Source organism: Oxyura jamaicensis, chromosome 3, assembly GCF_011077185.1.
Source record: "Oxyura jamaicensis isolate SHBP4307 breed ruddy duck chromosome 3, BPBGC_Ojam_1.0, whole genome shotgun sequence".
Classification (NCBI taxonomy): Eukaryota; Metazoa; Chordata; class Aves; order Anseriformes; family Anatidae; genus Oxyura; species Oxyura jamaicensis.
Genome location: NC_048895.1, coordinates 49420598 through 49439447, shown reverse-complemented (window position 1 = coordinate 49439447; position 18850 = coordinate 49420598). Strand labels below are relative to the sequence as shown.

Sequence of the window (18850 nt, the reverse complement as noted above, 5' to 3'; positions counted from 1 at the left end):
GGAAGGGAAGGGAAGGGAAGGGAAGGGAAGGGAAGGGAAGGGAAGGGAAGGGAAGGGAGAATGCTGATAAAGAATTATGATGTTGGGTCACTTCTGGAAGGGACTCCAGAACAGGAAGAAGCATTCGGCAATTTTTTATGTTCTGTATTTTATTAAAGACACAGACATTGTATACATACCAGAAGATGATGATGGTGTTGATGGTGATGATGAATAGATAATTTGCTTTCCCAGCTCAGAAGGAAATGAAGTGAAAGCTCCAAAAAGCAGGCATTTTAAGATGGATGTATTCAGATAACTTCTGAAAAAAGAGTCTGATGAGTTCTCTGAACTACTAGAAATGATATTCAATAGCTGTTGAAAGTCATAAAGTGCTAGAGGACGGCAACAAAGGCAGTGCTGTGCAATACTTTAAAAGGAAAAGTGAGTTAACCTGAATAATTACCGATCTGTCAGCCTGACATCCATTCTGGACAAAATAACTCAGGAGCTGACATGAAAATTAAGTGATAAAAAATAAAAATAAATAAGAAATGGAGCATGATAATGTAAGAGGTGCCAATTATGTATATGTGGAAACCAGATTTTTCAAATTCAGTTATCTAAAATATCTTTAATCCATGGATTTTCAAGTTTGGCTATTAAAAGTAATAATGCAGGACATCTAACTTTATTTTACATTACATATTTGCTATGGACCTGGTATGATAGGAATCAATGTTGCATACATAAAATAGACTAAAATCTGGATCTTAGGTTTCAACATATACTAGCAGAGAAGGAACACTCATAGAATGTTTTTTTTATTATTGTGTCCCACAAGAGTCTGTTCTTAGATTTTACTAGTTAATATTAATCAGTGACCTGGGGGGAAAAAAAAAAAAAAAAAAGTATGAAAACATTATAAATAACACTCACAAATTACAAAGATTGGGAGACAAGTTACTAATACAGCATGATCTAGTTCATTCATTAAACTGGGCATGAGCAAAAAATTATGCAGATAAGTACACATACGTATAAACTCCCAGGAGCTTAAAATTCTGTACACAAAATATATTGCATCCTATCATGGGACAAAATTACTGGCTTGGGGATTATAATACATAAACACTAAACATAATGCTCTGACTAAATATGTAGAGAGAGAGTTGTTTTTTTTTCATGTATGTAAAGAAATAACAATACTGTAGTAACAAAGAGATCATACTACCTTCATTCTATTTGGCAACAGTATGACTGCTTCTGCAATAATATCCAGTACTAAAAGATATTGAAAAAAAGATATTGAAAAGATTTAATGAGTAACCATCAAGACAATGCAAGAGAGGAGGACGTTACTTAAAGTAAGCTATTCAAGGATTCAGTCTCCTCAGATCAAAACAAGAACAAAAAGCATGAAACAGCTTTTAACTGTAGGTAGAATGAAATTCTAGGACAACATTCCAAGAGAAGCATCGGGGTTAAGGAGCCTACCAGGCTGAATTTTAAAATGGGTTAAGTGTACACACACCATTATATCATGTGGGGAGTCTGTGAAGATGTGGGAATAATTGTATGAGTTTGAGTTGGACTATGTCTTCAGAACCTTCTCAAATGGCACCAAAGCTGGACCTCTGCCTTTACTCTGCATTCCTAAAATATGTATCCTATTTCAAAACACTTGAAGTTCTCAATGCAAATGTAACATGTCCTTAGCTGTAACATGTCCCCATAACTTGTCAGCACAGTCATTAACATGAATACCCAGACTACTATATCCAAGCTGGGAACTGTTCAATAGAGTGCTCTATGTGGTAAATCCAGATTAAATACTACACTTCTCAGTACTTGACTAGCTACAGTCTGTAAGATTAATGCTATTAACTCTAACATGTTAGTTTTGAAAGCTTCAGTATGCCAACATTACAAACTCCATGAGGCCTCTGCAGACATAAAAGTTCAATTCAACCAGTTCAGTGTTTAGACCATTCACCAAAGAAGTGGACAATACAGCTTCACTTTTGACTTTCTCTCAGGCAAGTGACATAACCACTGAAATCACTGAAAGGGATATTCCATATTATATTACATGCTATCATGCTCAGCAATAAAAACTGAGGTAGAAGAGGGTTGGGGCTTCCAAGGTGGTCATTTTTTGAGACTGGCAAGGCATAAGTCTTCCTGCCTGTGTGGTGAGAAATTTCCTTTGTTTCACTTGTTTGTTTTTGTTTATTTGTTCACTTTCTTGCATCTATTAAGTTGTCTTCATCTTGACCCAAGTGTTTTCTCACTTTTTTCCTTCTTATTTTCTCCTCCTGTCCTGTTGGCACGGAATGAAGAGGAGTGAGTGAGCGGCTGTGTGGGTGACTGGTTGCTGTCAAGGGTCAACCCAGCACGTGGACCGATGAACACATTAAAACATCTTGCAGAACACAGCAGTGTAATATTTGACAGTAAAGCTTCACAAAATGATATTCCAGTCTTCTCAGAGGAAAAGATGACCCAGAATCTCCTCCAGTTAGTCTGATTCGAGAGATAACGTTTCCTTCTTTAGCTTTTTTTTTGAAAAAGTACCCCAGAATAAAACATTTTTAATACTGCAATAATTTATTTTCACTTGTCCAAAGCACTTTTTTCCACAATTAATACATGAATGAATCACCCAGCTCTACAACAGAGCCAATCACCCTTTCAAAGTGAATTAGGATTAGGGCAAAATGTCCACATTTTTTTTTGTTTCTCTCGTATGACTGAGTTATACTTGGATCCTTCTTTTCCATTGGATCTATTCCCTAATTAGCAGTGAAGAAGAAATCCTTGATGCATAACTTATATGCTCTGAGTAAAAGTACTGTTGCTGAAAGGGTAAAACATCTGTGTTTGCAGGTGTTCATCATCCCCACCTTCTTGTTGATTAAAATGTATGCCTTTGTCTATTTCTGCTCTTGATTACAATATATCAAACACCCTTTCCCTTTATTCTAAGCAACAATGGCCTTTGTCACCACAAAGATAATTAGTAGCAGCATAAAACCTAGTTTCCCTGAGACTGAAATTCAAATGTGCATTAGCATGAAGAAATTCTTTGTAAAGATTTACACTTCTTATAATGCAACCCTGGAATACTTCTACATAAAAGGAAGGCAGACTGATGAAATATTGTTTCTATTAGTCAGATATACAGGCTTTCCCTCAGTTCTCCTCTTTTTCTTAGTGTTTTCCCTTATATATATAGGGACGTACATTTGCATTGGAATTGTGTAATAATTATACCCCAAACCACTTCCTAAAGAAATCAGTGGCAAATACATTTACAACAATGGAATCAGGTTGAAAGCAAATTCTACTTTTAGTTTAAAATACCTTACAATAACAAGAGGCTAATTATGATCTAACTGTAATGAAAACTAAACCATTTTCAAATTCTTTGCCTTTGCCTGCCTGAAAACTAAGCTTGCATGTCAGCTCAGATGGATTTTTTTTTCCTAGTTAGGAGAAAATATACTTTCCCAGTTATAAGAAACTATACAATAGACTGAGAATAGGACATCAATTCTGTATGGTCCAGGCATGCTTCATGTGGCTGTTCAAATTAACATAATATGATTCTTTGTGGGGTTTTTTGTTTGTTTGTCCCAGAGAACTGGGAGAGGAAGCTGTGGGAAAGACTAGGAGAAGCTGGTACAGAAAGGTGCATGCTGTGATTTTTAGAGGATGGATGATGAGACAGTTAGAGGTGGAGCTAGCTTGAAGACACCTATAGAAAATTTCCCCCTTTGGAAGGTGTTGATCCAGTGCAATCAAATGATTCTACAAGAACCTCTTCAACAAATTTCTCCCCCAAACAAGGCAGCCCTGTGTGGTTTCATGCCAGTCCCCCATCAGCCACCTTCTGTGTTCTTCTGGATGTGCAATGAAACCTGCCTACTGAGCAAGGAAGCTTACATAGTCCTTTTTCTGTGAGTCAGTTGTAATTTGTAATATATACAATATATATATGATTCACTAAATATTGTGCATTCTTTAACTTCAGTTAATATTTGTTAGAGGATAGACAATTTAAGATGGCTTCCTTGCAAGTTGAGAAAGTTTGTGTTAGCATAAGGCAATACAAAAGAGCCAGCAACCTTCTGCAAGTGAATTCTTCATGTGACACAGAAATAATTCTTCTTTTTGTACTTCTGATGCTATTCTTCTGGCATGTATATAAAAGTGTATGAGCTTGTGAATTTAAGCACATACGAATCAGCTCTCAAAATATCATTAAAAATGAGAGGGAAAAAAAAAATCCAGGTGAAATCTAACCTAACATAACCTGAACAAACAAATGGGGGAAAAAAAAAAAAAAAAAAAAAAAAAAAAAAGGCAAAACAAATAACATATTTAAAAATGAGTCCCAATTCTCACATGGGCAAATGCAATGAAGTTTCAGCATTCAGTTAGATCCTTACTGACCTTGATCTTCTGTTTAAAAAATTAAAAAGATGGCCAAACTAATCAGCTATTTCAGCATTCTGCTTTAAATTAAGCAAGAAAGTAGCAAATAAATTTCTACCTGTCTCTTAAAAGCAGTCCATCCAAAATCTTGCCCTTTTTCTTCAGTGGGCTGCAGCTTTCTGTCAGCCCACTGCTCCATTTTCATAATTCTCTGAAACAGAATTCTGAGGCCATTTGGTTTCCCTCTATCCTAACCTACTACATAGACCTTAACAAGGTTTATAAATATTTATTTTATCTGTAGAAAACCTGTCTTTAATGTGAGATAAAGCACTCAGTGCCTAAACTTGTAAAGGAATGGACACTTCTGTGACGTGTCCACCCCTCAGAAACTATGTCCTGTAAGTATATGGTTAATTCTTGTCTTCCATAATTCAAGCACTTGAAGTTGAGTCAGTGTTCACATGCCGTTTTGGACCAAGCAAGAGTGTTTTGCACCTTAAAGTTTCTCCCCATAGAGTCAGATGCATGGCTAAATTTCAGTCAATAGCTAATCTCCCATTGACTTCATTAAGGCAGAATCATGGTCTGAATGTAAATACAGATGTATAGCCAGAATTTTAAAGAGCGTTTTATTATTCATATGTCCTCAGGATATGAACTATAAAAAGCAGTGTCTTAGGATATTTGTGGCACCAGCACATTTCTGCTTCATACTTCACGGGCAACACCACAGCTATGACAAAAGTGGAATACATTTTTTTACATATATTTGGACTCAGTAGAATAGACAGAAGTGGGTACGACAAACTCATTAAGATTTCAAGCATGACTATACTTGAAATTGCCTTGTAAGAGCACATTAAGATGCTCCTCGCATGAAGGGATAGCATCTATAACATGCTACTTATATTCTGAAACAACAGAAGACATCAATGCCTATGTTTTGTCTGTTAAAATTACAGGACATATTCACAAAATTCACTACAGCATTCCTTTCTAGGAAAACTGCTGGGTTAAAAATGTTAATTGTCCTAGCTACCAATTTCTTGTTTTCTTCCATGGTGTTTTGTTTTGCTGTTTTACTTTGTATGTGCTGTCAGATGAATTATATCATTTTAGATTCAATGTAGTGTTCAAATTAATGAGACCATGAGAAAAACGTCACTGCACTCTTTTAGAAAACATGCTGTTTTTTTCTCTCACAAGGTAAATACTCTGTCATAGGTAAGAGAACAGGGCAGTATAAAATCTGCATGAAAACTGAAATTTCCACCAAGCAAACAAAAATAGTAAGAACTAAAGGGCTCTGTAAACTAAGGGTAAAATGTATAACAAAGCACCAATTGCTTGTAAATGAACAAATATTGACTCAAAATAAAGCATGGAAATTGGATCAATGGACTAACTTTGACTAAAGCGATTGTTTAGTCCTGAATTTATTTTCCCATAGGATCAATATCAACAGCACAGGATTCTTTTAATTTTCCAAGGCAGCTGAGACAATTAGTGAACACATGAATGTCAAGGAACTCTTTAAATTAAATGTTTCTCCTCTCTGCTTACATAATCAGAAGTATCAATAAATGCATAGGATTTAGTGTTAGAAAGAACCATCAGCTCATCATACCTGACCACCTGTATAGCGCCAGCCCACACGTTCACTCTGTGTGAACTGTGCTGTGTCCAGTGATTTGCATTTGAGTTATACTGGTCTGGAACATCTGCAGCACTTTTTGGTTAGACAACATTGAAAGACTGGAAATGTATCGTTTTCCTCAGTCATTTGTCACAGTGGTTAATCATCTTCAAAAGTACAAGTGTTTGCCTTGTTTCTAATTGAAGATGTTCACCTACCAGCATTTGGCACTTGCTATGCATTTAACCATTAGGATACAGAGCCTTTAGTTCCTACTGGTTTTGTTTGTTTGGAGGAAATTAAGCATTTTGGGGAGTAAAAGAGGCTGTATATTTTTTGGCAAATCAGATAGAATAAATGGCTTTAGGTTCCTTCTATAATGCATTCTTTCAGCCCTCAAATCATTTAGAGAATTTTACCCTTATCTCTTTCCAATATAATAACTTTCTTCCTAAAATGTTGATAACAGAAATGAACAGAGAATAGCAAGGTTAATAAAAATGATCCTTAGATTGAGGTCAAATTCCCTCTCTCTCAAGAATGATATTAGCTTTTTGAATCTTGAGGTTTTTTGTCTTATTTTTGATGCAGCTTCTCTGTAACCATACACTGCATTTAAGACTCCTTTCAGAGGCACAATTCTTATCCTGTGCAAGTGGCACATGTGCCTTAATCCTGCATATATGGTTGGCATTTGACTGTATTAGCATGCATGTTCTTAGACTGGGCCTAGCTTCCCAGGATATATGAATCATTCCTTTTCTCCCCACTCCTTATCTTTCCACAAACCTGTATATCTTATCAGCAATTATGCTTTTTATATCATTGATGAAGACAGCGAGGCATTACACACCTTGCTGATCTCTGTGCAATGCAGTTAAAATAACCCCATTTGATGGGGTCACTCTCCACTTACTGAAGTCGATGTGCTGAGTTTTAATTTATGTGATGTCTGTTTTGCTAATATTTCACAGTGTGTTTTTAATCAAAATATCCTGTGATACTAATTCCAAAAATCCAAGATACTCCACCTACACAGTTACCTTTAGCTACCAAGTCTGCACTTTCATGAAAGAACAAAATCAGGTTGGTGTGAGGCCTATTTTCTGCAGAGTCACACTGATGGGCTTTAATTTAATTATATATATATTTTTGTCATTGGAAACCTGAATCACCATCTTATTATTTTTTGAAAACCACTGTCTTGGTACCTGGAGTTGTCTGGGATAGCTCACTCGAGTTTTGCTTTGGGATTTTTGGCACAACTCAACACTATCCATTTTTGCCTGTTCCATAATATATTGAAATCAATATTCATTGCCTCTCTCAACTTCATAACATCAGTTTTGGACATCATTCTCCTCATGCTGCAGACTCACACTTACTACATCCAACCTTTTCACAGGCTGGACATCATTGGAGGACATCATTATGGGCATGTTTAGGGATAAATTTAAGAGAATATCAGCCATCTCTGAGGTCAGTGACAAATCCAGAAGGAGCTCCTGGAAAATCTTCCCATCATTTCTGTAACTCCACTTGTGGGTTGGCACCGCTTGGGAAGGGGGAAGAAATCTGGTTCTGCACTGGGTGACTGACACTAGTGCTGTCAACACACACAGGCTGAGCAGTTGGATGTTGAACTCCTGGCCAAATCTGGCAGTGAACAAAGACTGGTTTGACACAGGCAGGTATCCACATGAAAGAGAAAGACTAATCCTATATTTACAAGGTAATTCAGTGACACCTGAGGACCATGATCCTAGTGCCTTAAGGAGAAAGGAAAGAAGAAATAACTAATGAAGGAGCTGACTGAAGGAGCTACGGACTGATGCACTGTGGCTGAGTGACACCCAGGCTGCCAAGGCTCCTGCCTGGCTCCTTCCCCTTCTCAAAATCTTGAACATTTTTGTTCCAGCATAGTAACTTGAATGTCCCAGCACAGCACATCACTTCATATAGACATGGATTTTTTAATCTGATCCTGAATATGAGTTTATGCTCCCAGGGAACTGTTGCCTGGCAAATAAGGGCATTCTCTGAGAGAATGTTGTTGGCCCAGGACTGTAACCCGTTCTACCCAGTTCAGTAGTAGTGGATTTCAACTTGCCAGTCTCTCACATCATCCTCCCAGTTTTAGCAATGTTGATAATATAGCATTCCTTTACAGAGCTGTCAATATTTCATTATTTTTTTTGCTGCTCAAGCAAGAGATTGAGTTTCATACATGTGGAGCCTGCAGTCAGAGAAATATATTCTCACTAGGAGAATTACCATCTTTCAATATCCAGCACTTAACAAAATTGCTACTGTGGCCTACATGCCAAATTTCCTTGCACTCAAGCCTCTCCACCAAGCACCATATGGGTAAGATATATAAATAAGCATGAAATATTTCCTCAATTCCTGGTAATTAATTATAATTATCTTTCATATTCTACTCTACATTGGACAAAACATTCAATGTTCAGTTGAGCCTAGCCAGATGTTTTAAGAAAGTATTTACGAATATCTATTCATATTTCCAATGACTGTCACTTCAGCAGTTTTCATGCCTTGTTCTTATTGTTGTTGCCTGGATGAGTTTTGTTTGAAAAAGTGTTTGAGGAATAAGGACAAAAGTTGATAGTCAAACAACTGCCAATTGGACTGCATTTAAGAAAATGAAAGTTTGTCCCACTAACAATGTGCAGAGAGAAAGAAGAGTTACATTCACTGGAGAATTTGTATTTAGAAGTGAAAAGATTCAACCTTCTTCTAGTTGGAAGGAAAAAAAAAAAAAATGTATATGAATATCTTTTAATATCTATGCAAATTCAGTAAACTGTCTTCAAACAATTTTACACTACTTTCCATTAACTATGAGATGCTTCCAACTGCAGGATTCACAAGCCCTGGGGATTTTTAGTACTCTCTGAGGAATGACACTTCCATAACATGAAAAGATAATATATGATAGCCATGCTAAGCCCCATTCAGGATACACTGAACTCAAATAGAGGACCATCAGCCAACGTCAATGAGCACTGGATCAAGAGCCCTACAGCTGCACTTACTCTCTGCACCAGCACAGGACACAATATATTCTACTTTGTCTAGCAGAACTGTCAAATGCCTTTCCTTATAAAATTTCTATCAGATTTCAAAGGGATTTATAAATCATTGTTGTCAATATAATGCAGATATTCTTTAAGCAATTCACTTGTTCAAAAACATTCAACAGAAAATACAAATGGAAATTGTTCAAAATGAGGACTACTGCATTGTATAACAAACATTGTGACTTTTCAGTAAAATGAAACATCTGTCACACTGGTTCTTGATAGACACAAGCCATCCAGATAGTGGCATGTAGCAAGAGGAAAGGACAGCTTGTGATAAACAGTACTTTTCATTAAAAAACACCCCTCATGTCACAAAACACTATTAACACACCCTGGATCTGTATGCAGTACTGCAAAGCTGTATGTTAACTAATGGAAAATGAAGGCAAATCTTACATGCTGTGTATTGATTTACTTCTCATGTGTGTGTTGACTCATCTGCTCACTGAACTCACAAGAGTAAGCAAGTCTTGATTTCGTTTTGAGCAATATACATGGCCTTATTAAGACCAAAGTATCAAAAAAAAATATCTGTAATTTTGGGTCTATTAATACTTGGAAAGAAAGATCTGTGAGTGAAATAAAAATCAGTTACAGTAATATTTGATTGAAAACAAATTAAATTATAAAAAAGGAGAAACTTAATTTCAAGGAAGTTAACAGGAGCAGCTAAAAGACTAAAATACTAAGAAATTAGTGGAAACTATTTAGATATGTGTAAGAGGCTAAGAGCATTTTTATAAACCAACATTCAAAAAAAAAAAAAAAAAAAGTTCTGAAAGGATGAAAAAAGCCAGCATGATAGAATAGAAAATTAAATTTACTAAAGATAATAAAATAAATAAATAAATAAAATTTTAAATGTGGAATTTGTGTGCTAATCAGGAAAATAGAACAGAGCATAACTTGACAAATAAAATATAAAACCACAATAAAACAATATGAAACAATTTTGAGACATAAAGATGTAGAACATCATAATCCACCATTCTGCAAATATTCCAGAAATGGGAAACTTGCCTGATATTCAGTGATAACCAGATATATAGGAAGAGTACTCAGGGAAAATAAAACCATAGCACAGAAGATAAATTAATTATCTGGATCTGCACTGTCTGTGAAGGTGGATAGGATGGTTCTCACAGAAAGGTCATTCCTTTTGTAGAGAAGTTGTCTCAGAGTGTCAATATTTTATAACAAATCCATAAGATGGATTTGACCAATTGCCAATACCAACTAATTTTCAAAGCAGAATTCTTCTGTGATACATTGCCACCAATTAAGCTGGCCTTGATACCAAAACAGATGGCAATGGTAAAGTGGAAAAAGTAATTTTATATTTTCACATATCATCTTTAATATTTTAATGGAATTTATAGAGCATTTAGAGGCACGGGGGGGTAACTGAACAACAGACTTGTGACATTTCTGCCCAAAGCTAATTGGTAAGAACCATAACATAAACTGTATTAATGTATAAGTAAATAAATATGTCATATTCGGGAAGAACCAAAACAGCTTTTACAGAGAAAATATATACCTCAGAAGATTATTAGTCTCCTTTACCGGAGTAGATAACCATTGAATGATACAAAAACTATGAAGCACTTGGAATTTAAGAAAGTTTTCAACGAGGTCCCTTACAATGGCTCTCACAGAAGCAGAGGTAATATGGGATAAGACAGAAGGTGCTGCTATGGATTAATAATTGGCCAACAGATAGGAACAAAACTGTAGGAAATATGTGTTAATATATGAAGGGTTACGCACGTGAGCAAACTTCTGTGTATGATTGCCTCTGAAATAGGCATTACCATTAAGAGAAAGTCTTTGTGGTAATTTTTTCTGATGGCATCCATTCAATGCATTGTGGTAGCTAAAAAGGTAATGGACAGGTAGAAGTTTCTCAGGAAAGGTCTGAGAGCAATACGGAACGTGTTACTTCATGAGTGAGTTTAACCATAGTGCACCCCTGCAACAAACACTGCATACAGCTCTGTTGGCTCACACTTCCTATTGAAACTAGAACAAGAGAATGGTCAGGATTAACAAATGATGATAAGTTTTGTACAAATGTATGAATGTAATGCAGGCATTAAGGAACAGGTTTAACTGAATAACAGGAAACGCTTGTTCATACAACATACAGTTAAGTTATAGAGTTCTCTGTTATGACACTAGGGAGACTAACATATAAATAGATGCAAAAAAAGGATTAGACAAATTCACAAAGGAAAGGTCCGTTGGTGGATCTGATATTTGGGAAGTTCCTACACACAGGAGCTGTGAAGGTGTGCTCCATGCATGTCCTGCTCCTGCTCCTTTTAATAGTCACCCACTGCTGAAGGAGAAGTACAGAAGTTTTAATATTTCCCTACATGTTAACAGTCCTCAGCCAAACACATTTCATTTTTAAGGAACCTCTTTAAGTTATACATTAATAGCAATAATAATGCAATATTAGGTTTGGGAAAAGATCCAATCTGACAAGTTAGCCAGCAAAACCAATCTGGTGACACGCAGGATGGCTTTCATTTGTTGTGCATATCTTCCCACCCACCTTTGGCATTATTCCTTAGCAGAGAGAGATGGAGGAATGGTTTCCTTCGGTGAAAAACTGTTGTAGTTCATGACCAGTCAGTCTCAGGCCTTCCTGATCAGACTGTCAGCACAGGTGATAATTAGTGTCATGGGTGATGGTGGCTTATGCTGTGAACACCTGCCACACAGAAAATATACTGAAATCACCAGTTTGTTTCACGTGGTCCAGTGAGCACCAGTTATAATGACTTTGACCATTACTTTTCTGGATTGTTTGTGGCAGGTGCAATGCTTCTGGTCTCCTACTACAGTTACCAACTCACTGGTTCATCAGACCCTGAAGAATCTTTCTCAGCTGGTGACACTACTCCTAATCATATTACACATCACACAGTTTTTGCTTTTCTGTCTGAGAAACCTAAGAACAAGCACCTTCATTTTATGAACTACAGTTCAAAGGAATATTATAGAAGTATTTTCATGGGGCCTTTTGAGAAAGCACAGTTCATTTTCTTAAAACAATATTCACTGAGACAAGCACCCTGCAGGAGTTTCCAGGAAATGTGGGACATACAAATATGATAACAAGGAGATAATGAAAAAAAAAAAAAAAAAAAAAAAAAAAAGTAAAGCACAAATGAACATATGGTATCTACCGATAAATATGAACTCTAATAATATTGCTAGAAGACGGGCATAGAAGTTAGATGATTCTTCTGAGGTGATTTAACTCACACAGCTGCCAGTTGTGCAGTTGAAAAGTTCGATTATTTGTGAATTTAGGAGTACTGAAAAGCAATATATTTTCCAGAACAAATTTCTCTTGATTCTCTATGGCATTTGTCACCTGCAATAATTTTGTCAACATCAATTGATGTAAATGATTCTTCCAGCACCTTCTAATAAATACAATGAATTTGTCCAATACAGGAAATATTCTACTCCCCACTTGCTTTTAAATTAATTTCTATCCCCATCAGGACATTTCTCTCTCCTTTTTTCCTTATCCTGAAGCTTCTGCTGAAGGTACGTGAAGCAAGTTAAACAGATAAAGAAATAGATTGGGGTATTCATCTCAGGCACAGTTCACAACACTTTATGAGGTTTAAGAGAATTTTTATAGCTGTTGATAGAAATATTTGTAAACTCTGAAATTTCAAGCATATGAATTGGAGCTACTGTTCACTATTGCCTGACCATAATTTTATCAGAAAGTATCAATCAGCCAGTAACACTATGGAATTAATAATATACCATTGTCAGGAATAACTGCAAGAACAGCTTGTGAGAAATTAAACGCAGCCCTATTATATGAAAATTATTCCTTTGAACCATCTGGTGGATATTGCCCCACTTATCTTTAAACAGGAGTATTATTTTCTAGCACATCTAAAGCTACTTTAGTGAGTCCTACCAAAAGAAATTATTCCCTATGAAAACTGCAATTAGGTGCAAGGCTTACATCCTGCCATTCTCATTCCAGAATATATGACCATGCATATGAGTTCCCTATATGGTACTACAATGCAGCGTGTGGCAGTCAGATTATCAAAAATCATTATGAAGATGACTAAATACCCTACTGTCTACTTTGAGCTGAAAGCCTTTACAGTTGTGCCATCTGTTTCATCAGAGTTCATTTCAAGCCTTTTACTCAAGCAAAAGGAACAGCCTTGTAATACATATCTGGCAAATTTGATCATGACTAGAAACATCTTAGTGTTATCAGTAAAATTAATCTATAAATAATCAGAATTTGGTGCAATTGACTTAAATGGTCCATTTCCACAGATATTTCTACAAAGTCCACGCTAATCTGCTGGAATTAAATTTTTATTTATAAAGGGGTATTTATACACTACAGTGCAAGAATAGTCCATAAATAAACAATGGTGGTCAAACAGATCTATTCAGCGCATTTGTATTTTGCATACACAAGATTAAAAAAATTTTACATACATTTTATAAGGCCAACACATATGCCATGACTGAAATGAAAAGTGAGGCACGGACATGAAGTATTTCTATTTGCTTCTTCAGAAGTGATCTCCTTGGAAAATGAGATGATAAAAGGGCTTCTTACGCCCTCATCTTGCCTACTTTAAAGGTGAGGGAATAAAGGTGAGGGAATTGCTGGAGTCTGTGTGCTGGTTACCAGCCAGCGTGTAGGCGTCTTGTGGTTTTGGATGGTGGTGTAATGCACCGTAATCTCATAGCTGCTCCGTGCTTTCTGGAGACAGCCCTGCTACCTTCTGTGCCTTCAGAGTCACACAGCGCGGAGGTGGTGCTTGCCATCTCCGCTCAGAATTTCTGGCCTTGGGGGCCAGAACAGCCCAAGGGGCTGTTCTCTGGCCAAGGAAGAAGGTAGCCCTCACCATTCTTCCCAGTTCTACCACATATAGAACCGGTGGTTGCCTAGTGAAGTGAAAATAGTACCTGTCTCTGAAGGTATCTCATGTGACAAGTAACTCTTAGCAAGCAAGACTGCCCTTATCACACCCGCTATGTGTGAATACGACCTGAATTCAGGAGCACCCATAGAATTGTGCCTAACTCCATGCAGGTGCTTCTAATCCCTTTGATTTCCACAGGATGCCTTGGCTTGGCATTAGACATACACTTATCTGCATTTCTAGATAAGGATGCCTTCCAAGCCTAAGAGCTGAGAAGATGTACCCATGCCAAGAGCTCCAATACTGAAGGACCTTTGAAGATTCCTTAAAAAAATAGTAGTCTTGGAAATGCCTTGCAGCTACTCTGTAGTCACACAGCCTTCCACAGGCAGACACACAGATTTCTCACATCATTTCATGACTGCTGCCTACTCTGAAGTAAATGCAATCTCATGATGTGTAACTCTGCTCAGCTGAGATACACAATAACCAAGCATAGTAACTTGACTTTGTCTTTTTCTCCAATGTGGAGCTCTATGTGCCAAGTTTAATTTAAAAGGAGTTATGTGGGCCTTTGAAAACAGATTTTATTCACTGACTGAGAAGTTTCTAACCAAGTGCAATGATTATGTATCTTAATAAACAATGGTGAAAACAAAAAGAAATTAAAAAAATAAAAAAGGTATGGCATACCTCCATGCAATGTCATGTACCAGTGTGTAGAGATTGTGTATCTTGTTAAATGTGGTCACCAATAATGGCATTAACACAAGAAGAATGAGCCTTCATGTCAAATGCAAAGAAGGATACCGGGGACTACTTGAAAGACATCACGCCACAGATTGAGTGACTTTACTATCCTGATTCTCATGGCATGTGTAGTCTCCATGTTAAAAGGTGTGCATACCAAATAGCGTGCTATTTATTTCTGACTTTCATTAGAAGCATATTTCTATAGACTAGTGCTGTTTTGGGCATTCAGATAACTCCGGCCAGAGTGTAGGAGCAGAGAAAGGGGACTGGAGGAGTTGGATAGTTCAGACTGCCTGAGAAAGAGCTCATCACCTCTGGGTTATTTCTGAGACCCTGCCCTGGGTCAGTGTTGACCGAGGAGCACTGCTAGCTGACACAGATAGGCAAGTTTGTGGTCTCATTGCATCCCCTTGTGGTTGGGTGGCTAAAGGAGCTGAGGACTGACCACCCCATGAGAACAAGGGACAGGGTGGAGAGACTGGTTGGATGCTCCAAACCCGTGGTACCCTGGAATTTCTCCCAACACATTTTGCAGCCCACCATAAAGACAGTATGGAGGCCTGTGAGTAAGTGTGGAGGACGAATGTTTCCAACTACACTTTATTCCTGTATTTCCAAACATAGCATGGCTGGATCAGATTCAATTCACAGACTACTATTCAGAGTGGCTCTGTGTTGTCTGTGAAGCATGAGCCCACCTTTAACACACCACCAAGCAGCAATCTCACAGTGAATGCACAGGATTTCAGGTAGCAGAAATGGAATAATTCATGCTGATTTTCATTTGTACTAATTTCACTTCACATGGGAAAAAAAAAAAAAAAGGAAAAAAAAAAAGTCTTTGGAATCCACCCAACAGCAATTGCAATGGGGGTTAATGACATCTTCTAGAAAGGAACTAAGTTGAAGTTTATTAAATATATTGCCAGTGGAATCAGTATCTTGACTCTAACAATAAAGGTATGGCACATACAGCTTTTTTTTAAGAGACCAAAAAGAGAGAGAGAGGGGGAGAGAGAGAAACTTGAGCTGCATAATCTGCAAAATCACACTTCCTAAGAGGAGACTGTTACCTTGTGGAGTAGAACTGATCCACTGTCTTCAAAAGCATCTCTCTAAATCCTACAAAAATATCTTGCAGCAAGCATTTTTCATCACTTGGTAGCTTATTTGTAAAAACAGATATTGAATTAAAATTTCTCACAAGCAGTGAGCAGAGTTGCTACGTATAATGATCTTTAAAAAAAAAATGAAGAAATAACTTTCATAATCTATTGTCTTTTCCAAAAGAGATAAATCCCACTAGTGTTAACGAGAGTTACATCTACAGAGAGAGAAAGAGAGAGCAGATCCCTGAAGGAAGATCCTCAGCCAATGTGAATTAGCAAAGCTCCCAGGAAGTGCACTGAAGGGAGATGTGGCAATTTACATCCACAAAGAATTTACCCCTTTGATGTTTATTTTTCACCCTGGCCTGCCACAAGATCTAATGCTATCTGTCAGCAATAGGGAACCTTAACAGCTCATATATGCCACTCTTTATAGCAGTTCCTTTCCTCATCTGTGACAGGGCAGAAAATGAACTGCAAATGTCAGGTCATTGCTTCCTTCTCTTGCATAGGCTTTTCAGAACTGCTGCACTTTCATCTTTTAAGGGTCCAGTTTAATCCATTTCACCTGTGCATGTTGTTTACACAACTCTTAGTGGAGACTCTTATTTATTCATAACAGGGTATGTTCTTAGCACTTCTTACTTTGACATCTCTGTGAGGATAGAAGGTGTGGAGTCAGCTCAGAAAGCAGAGGAGGGAATCGTTAATCAAACCCAGGAAAGAGATACACTCAGATAAAGAGAACAGGTGCACAATTACAACAGCCATACCCCCAGCTTTGCAGTTTTGTACTTAAAAAATCCCCTTTTAGGGCTATAGCTAGACTACAGAAATGCCACAGACAGACGTCAGGAGAGCTCGCCTTCCCCCAGAAGACGAATTCCGCCCTTCACGTCGGTGCAGCTCGTCCGGCTGCAGTCCCCCGCTCCTTCCCCGAGAATCCTCAACCTCGGCGCCCCTCTCGCCGCCCGGAGTGGCCGCGACCCGTTGGGTGCCGGCGGCAGGACCGGGGCAGCGCTGCTCGGGGGCTGCCGGAGCCACTCCCAGCCCCGGAGCCGCCGGTCCCCGGGGACCGGTGCTGCACGACCCCGGCCCTTTCCCACGCGGGACCTTCTCTCGCGTGTCGCCCAAGGTGGGGCTGCGGGGGCTGCCCCGCACCTACCTTCCGTGTGGACGGCGGACACGTAGGTCCAGTTGTAGCGCTTGACGATGTCGAGCATGGCCCGAGCTTGCAGCGTGTCGGAGGGGACCACCCGCAGGAAGTACTTGTAGAGCGTTTTGTCGCTCAGGTCGATGCTGGTGGCCGAGTAGGCGATCTGCGGGATGTCGAAGAGCTGCAGCAGGTTCTGCACCTGGATGGCCACAGAGCTGGAGCCCGGGCCGATGACCCCCGCGATGGGCTTTTTCAGCCTGCTCTGGGGCTGGGGCTGCGAGTCCGAAAGGCAGCGGCTGCCGCCGTCCCTGTCGTCCCTGATGGAGATGAGGGAGTCCCGAATGAACTCGATGCTCTGCTCCAGGGCCACCGAGGAGTGCCAGCACGAGTCCCGGATCTCGCTGCCCAGGGTGATGTTGGGCAGCAGGACCGGGTCTGCGTTGATCTTATCCAAAGTGTGGAACATGGCTTCCACCCGTTGGATGCCGTACTGCTCGCGGATTTCCCCGCACTTCCTCTCGGGCACTTTCTCGGCCGGGGGCTGGTGGTGGACGGAGAAGAGGGCGCCGATGATGACATCGCCGTCCATGCGGGCCACCGAGCGCTGCGAGGAGGCGGCGGAGAGCAGAGACCTGCGCCCCGCTCCCCGGGGCAGCACCTCCGCCTCCAGCAGCAGCGCGGGGACGAAGACCAGCAGCACGCCGATCATTTTGTTACACGACGTCGTCCAGACCCAGGCGACGAATTTCAAGGGCTCCCCTTGCCTGCACATGGCTTAAGGGCGTGTAGGAAATGGCATCCGCTCGCCCCCGCCGGCTCCCGGCTCGCTCCGAGCAGCATCACAGCGAGGTCTCTCTCGCAGCGCCAGGCAGTCGTCAGCCTAGGGACTTCCAACCTGGTGGCACAGAAACGGGGGACAAAACACGCTAGCGGGGGGCGCTCTCAAACCCCAGCCCGGCGGCACATCCCCGCTCCGCCACCCTCCCAAACGCCCGGCTCAATCCGCTTCATCCGAGGCTCCCGGCAGCAACTTTCCAGAGGGAAATGGAAATAAAGCGTGAGCCTATTTCCCTCGGCACGCCACCGGGCACACCGACACGCGTGGGGCTGGGGGATCCGCGTCCTCCTTGCAGCCAAGGCTCCCGTTTCGACCCCCCCCCCCCCACCCCGCCCCCCGCCGGTTCTGCCCCGCTCCCCCCAAGTTCGGAAGTTTCCCCGGGCACCCGGCCTCGCTCGGCCCCGGCGGCCGCGGCCCCGGCGGCAGGAGGTGGCGCTGCCCTCCTCGCCCTGGAGCTCTCCGAAAGCATTTTCCCCCAGCTCGGGGGGGTCCTCTCCCCGGGGAGATGCGGGGGGGTGGGGGAGAAAGCCGAGGAATCTGCCCCGCCGCCGCCGGGAAATGTCATTTAAAGGTCAGCGGAGGAAAGAAGCGGGAGGGAGCCCCTTTGCAGTTTACCTGAACTTTTCAGTGCGGAAGGGGCGAACCAGAATGCAACCGGGGACACACGGACACACATGTCACGGGGAGGGGGGGAAATCCATGGTAGTTACTACGGCAACGGCGGACAAAGTCCCGCTGCGCTTTACCGGCACGCCTGCCTCGCAGCCAGGCTCCGGGTCGGGAGAGGCGGCGAGACCGGCGACGGCGAGCGGAGACCTCGAGAGGGACGGGCGGCGAGACCGGCACCGGCACCGGGAGCCGGGAGCCGGGAGCCGGGAGCCGGGAGCCGGGAGCCGGG

General features: G+C 40.5%; 1 protein-coding gene across 8 annotated transcripts in view; it reads right to left on the bottom strand.

Moving 5' to 3' along the window:
• GRM1 (glutamate metabotropic receptor 1) overlaps positions 1-18850 on the bottom strand; it is a 191486-nt gene that overhangs the window by 171778 nt on the left and 858 nt on the right. For 7 of the 8 annotated variants that reach the window (XM_035321825.1, XM_035321824.1, XM_035321823.1 and 4 more), the window contains exon 2: positions 17124-18009. In XM_035321825.1, coding sequence (XP_035177716.1) covers positions 17124-17886 — 763 coding nt within the window. In that variant the 5' untranslated portion in view covers positions 17887-18009. Of the gene's footprint in view, positions 1-17123; positions 18010-18567; positions 18811-18850 lie in introns of those variants that run through there. The other variant, XM_035321821.1, reaches the window with a different exon arrangement.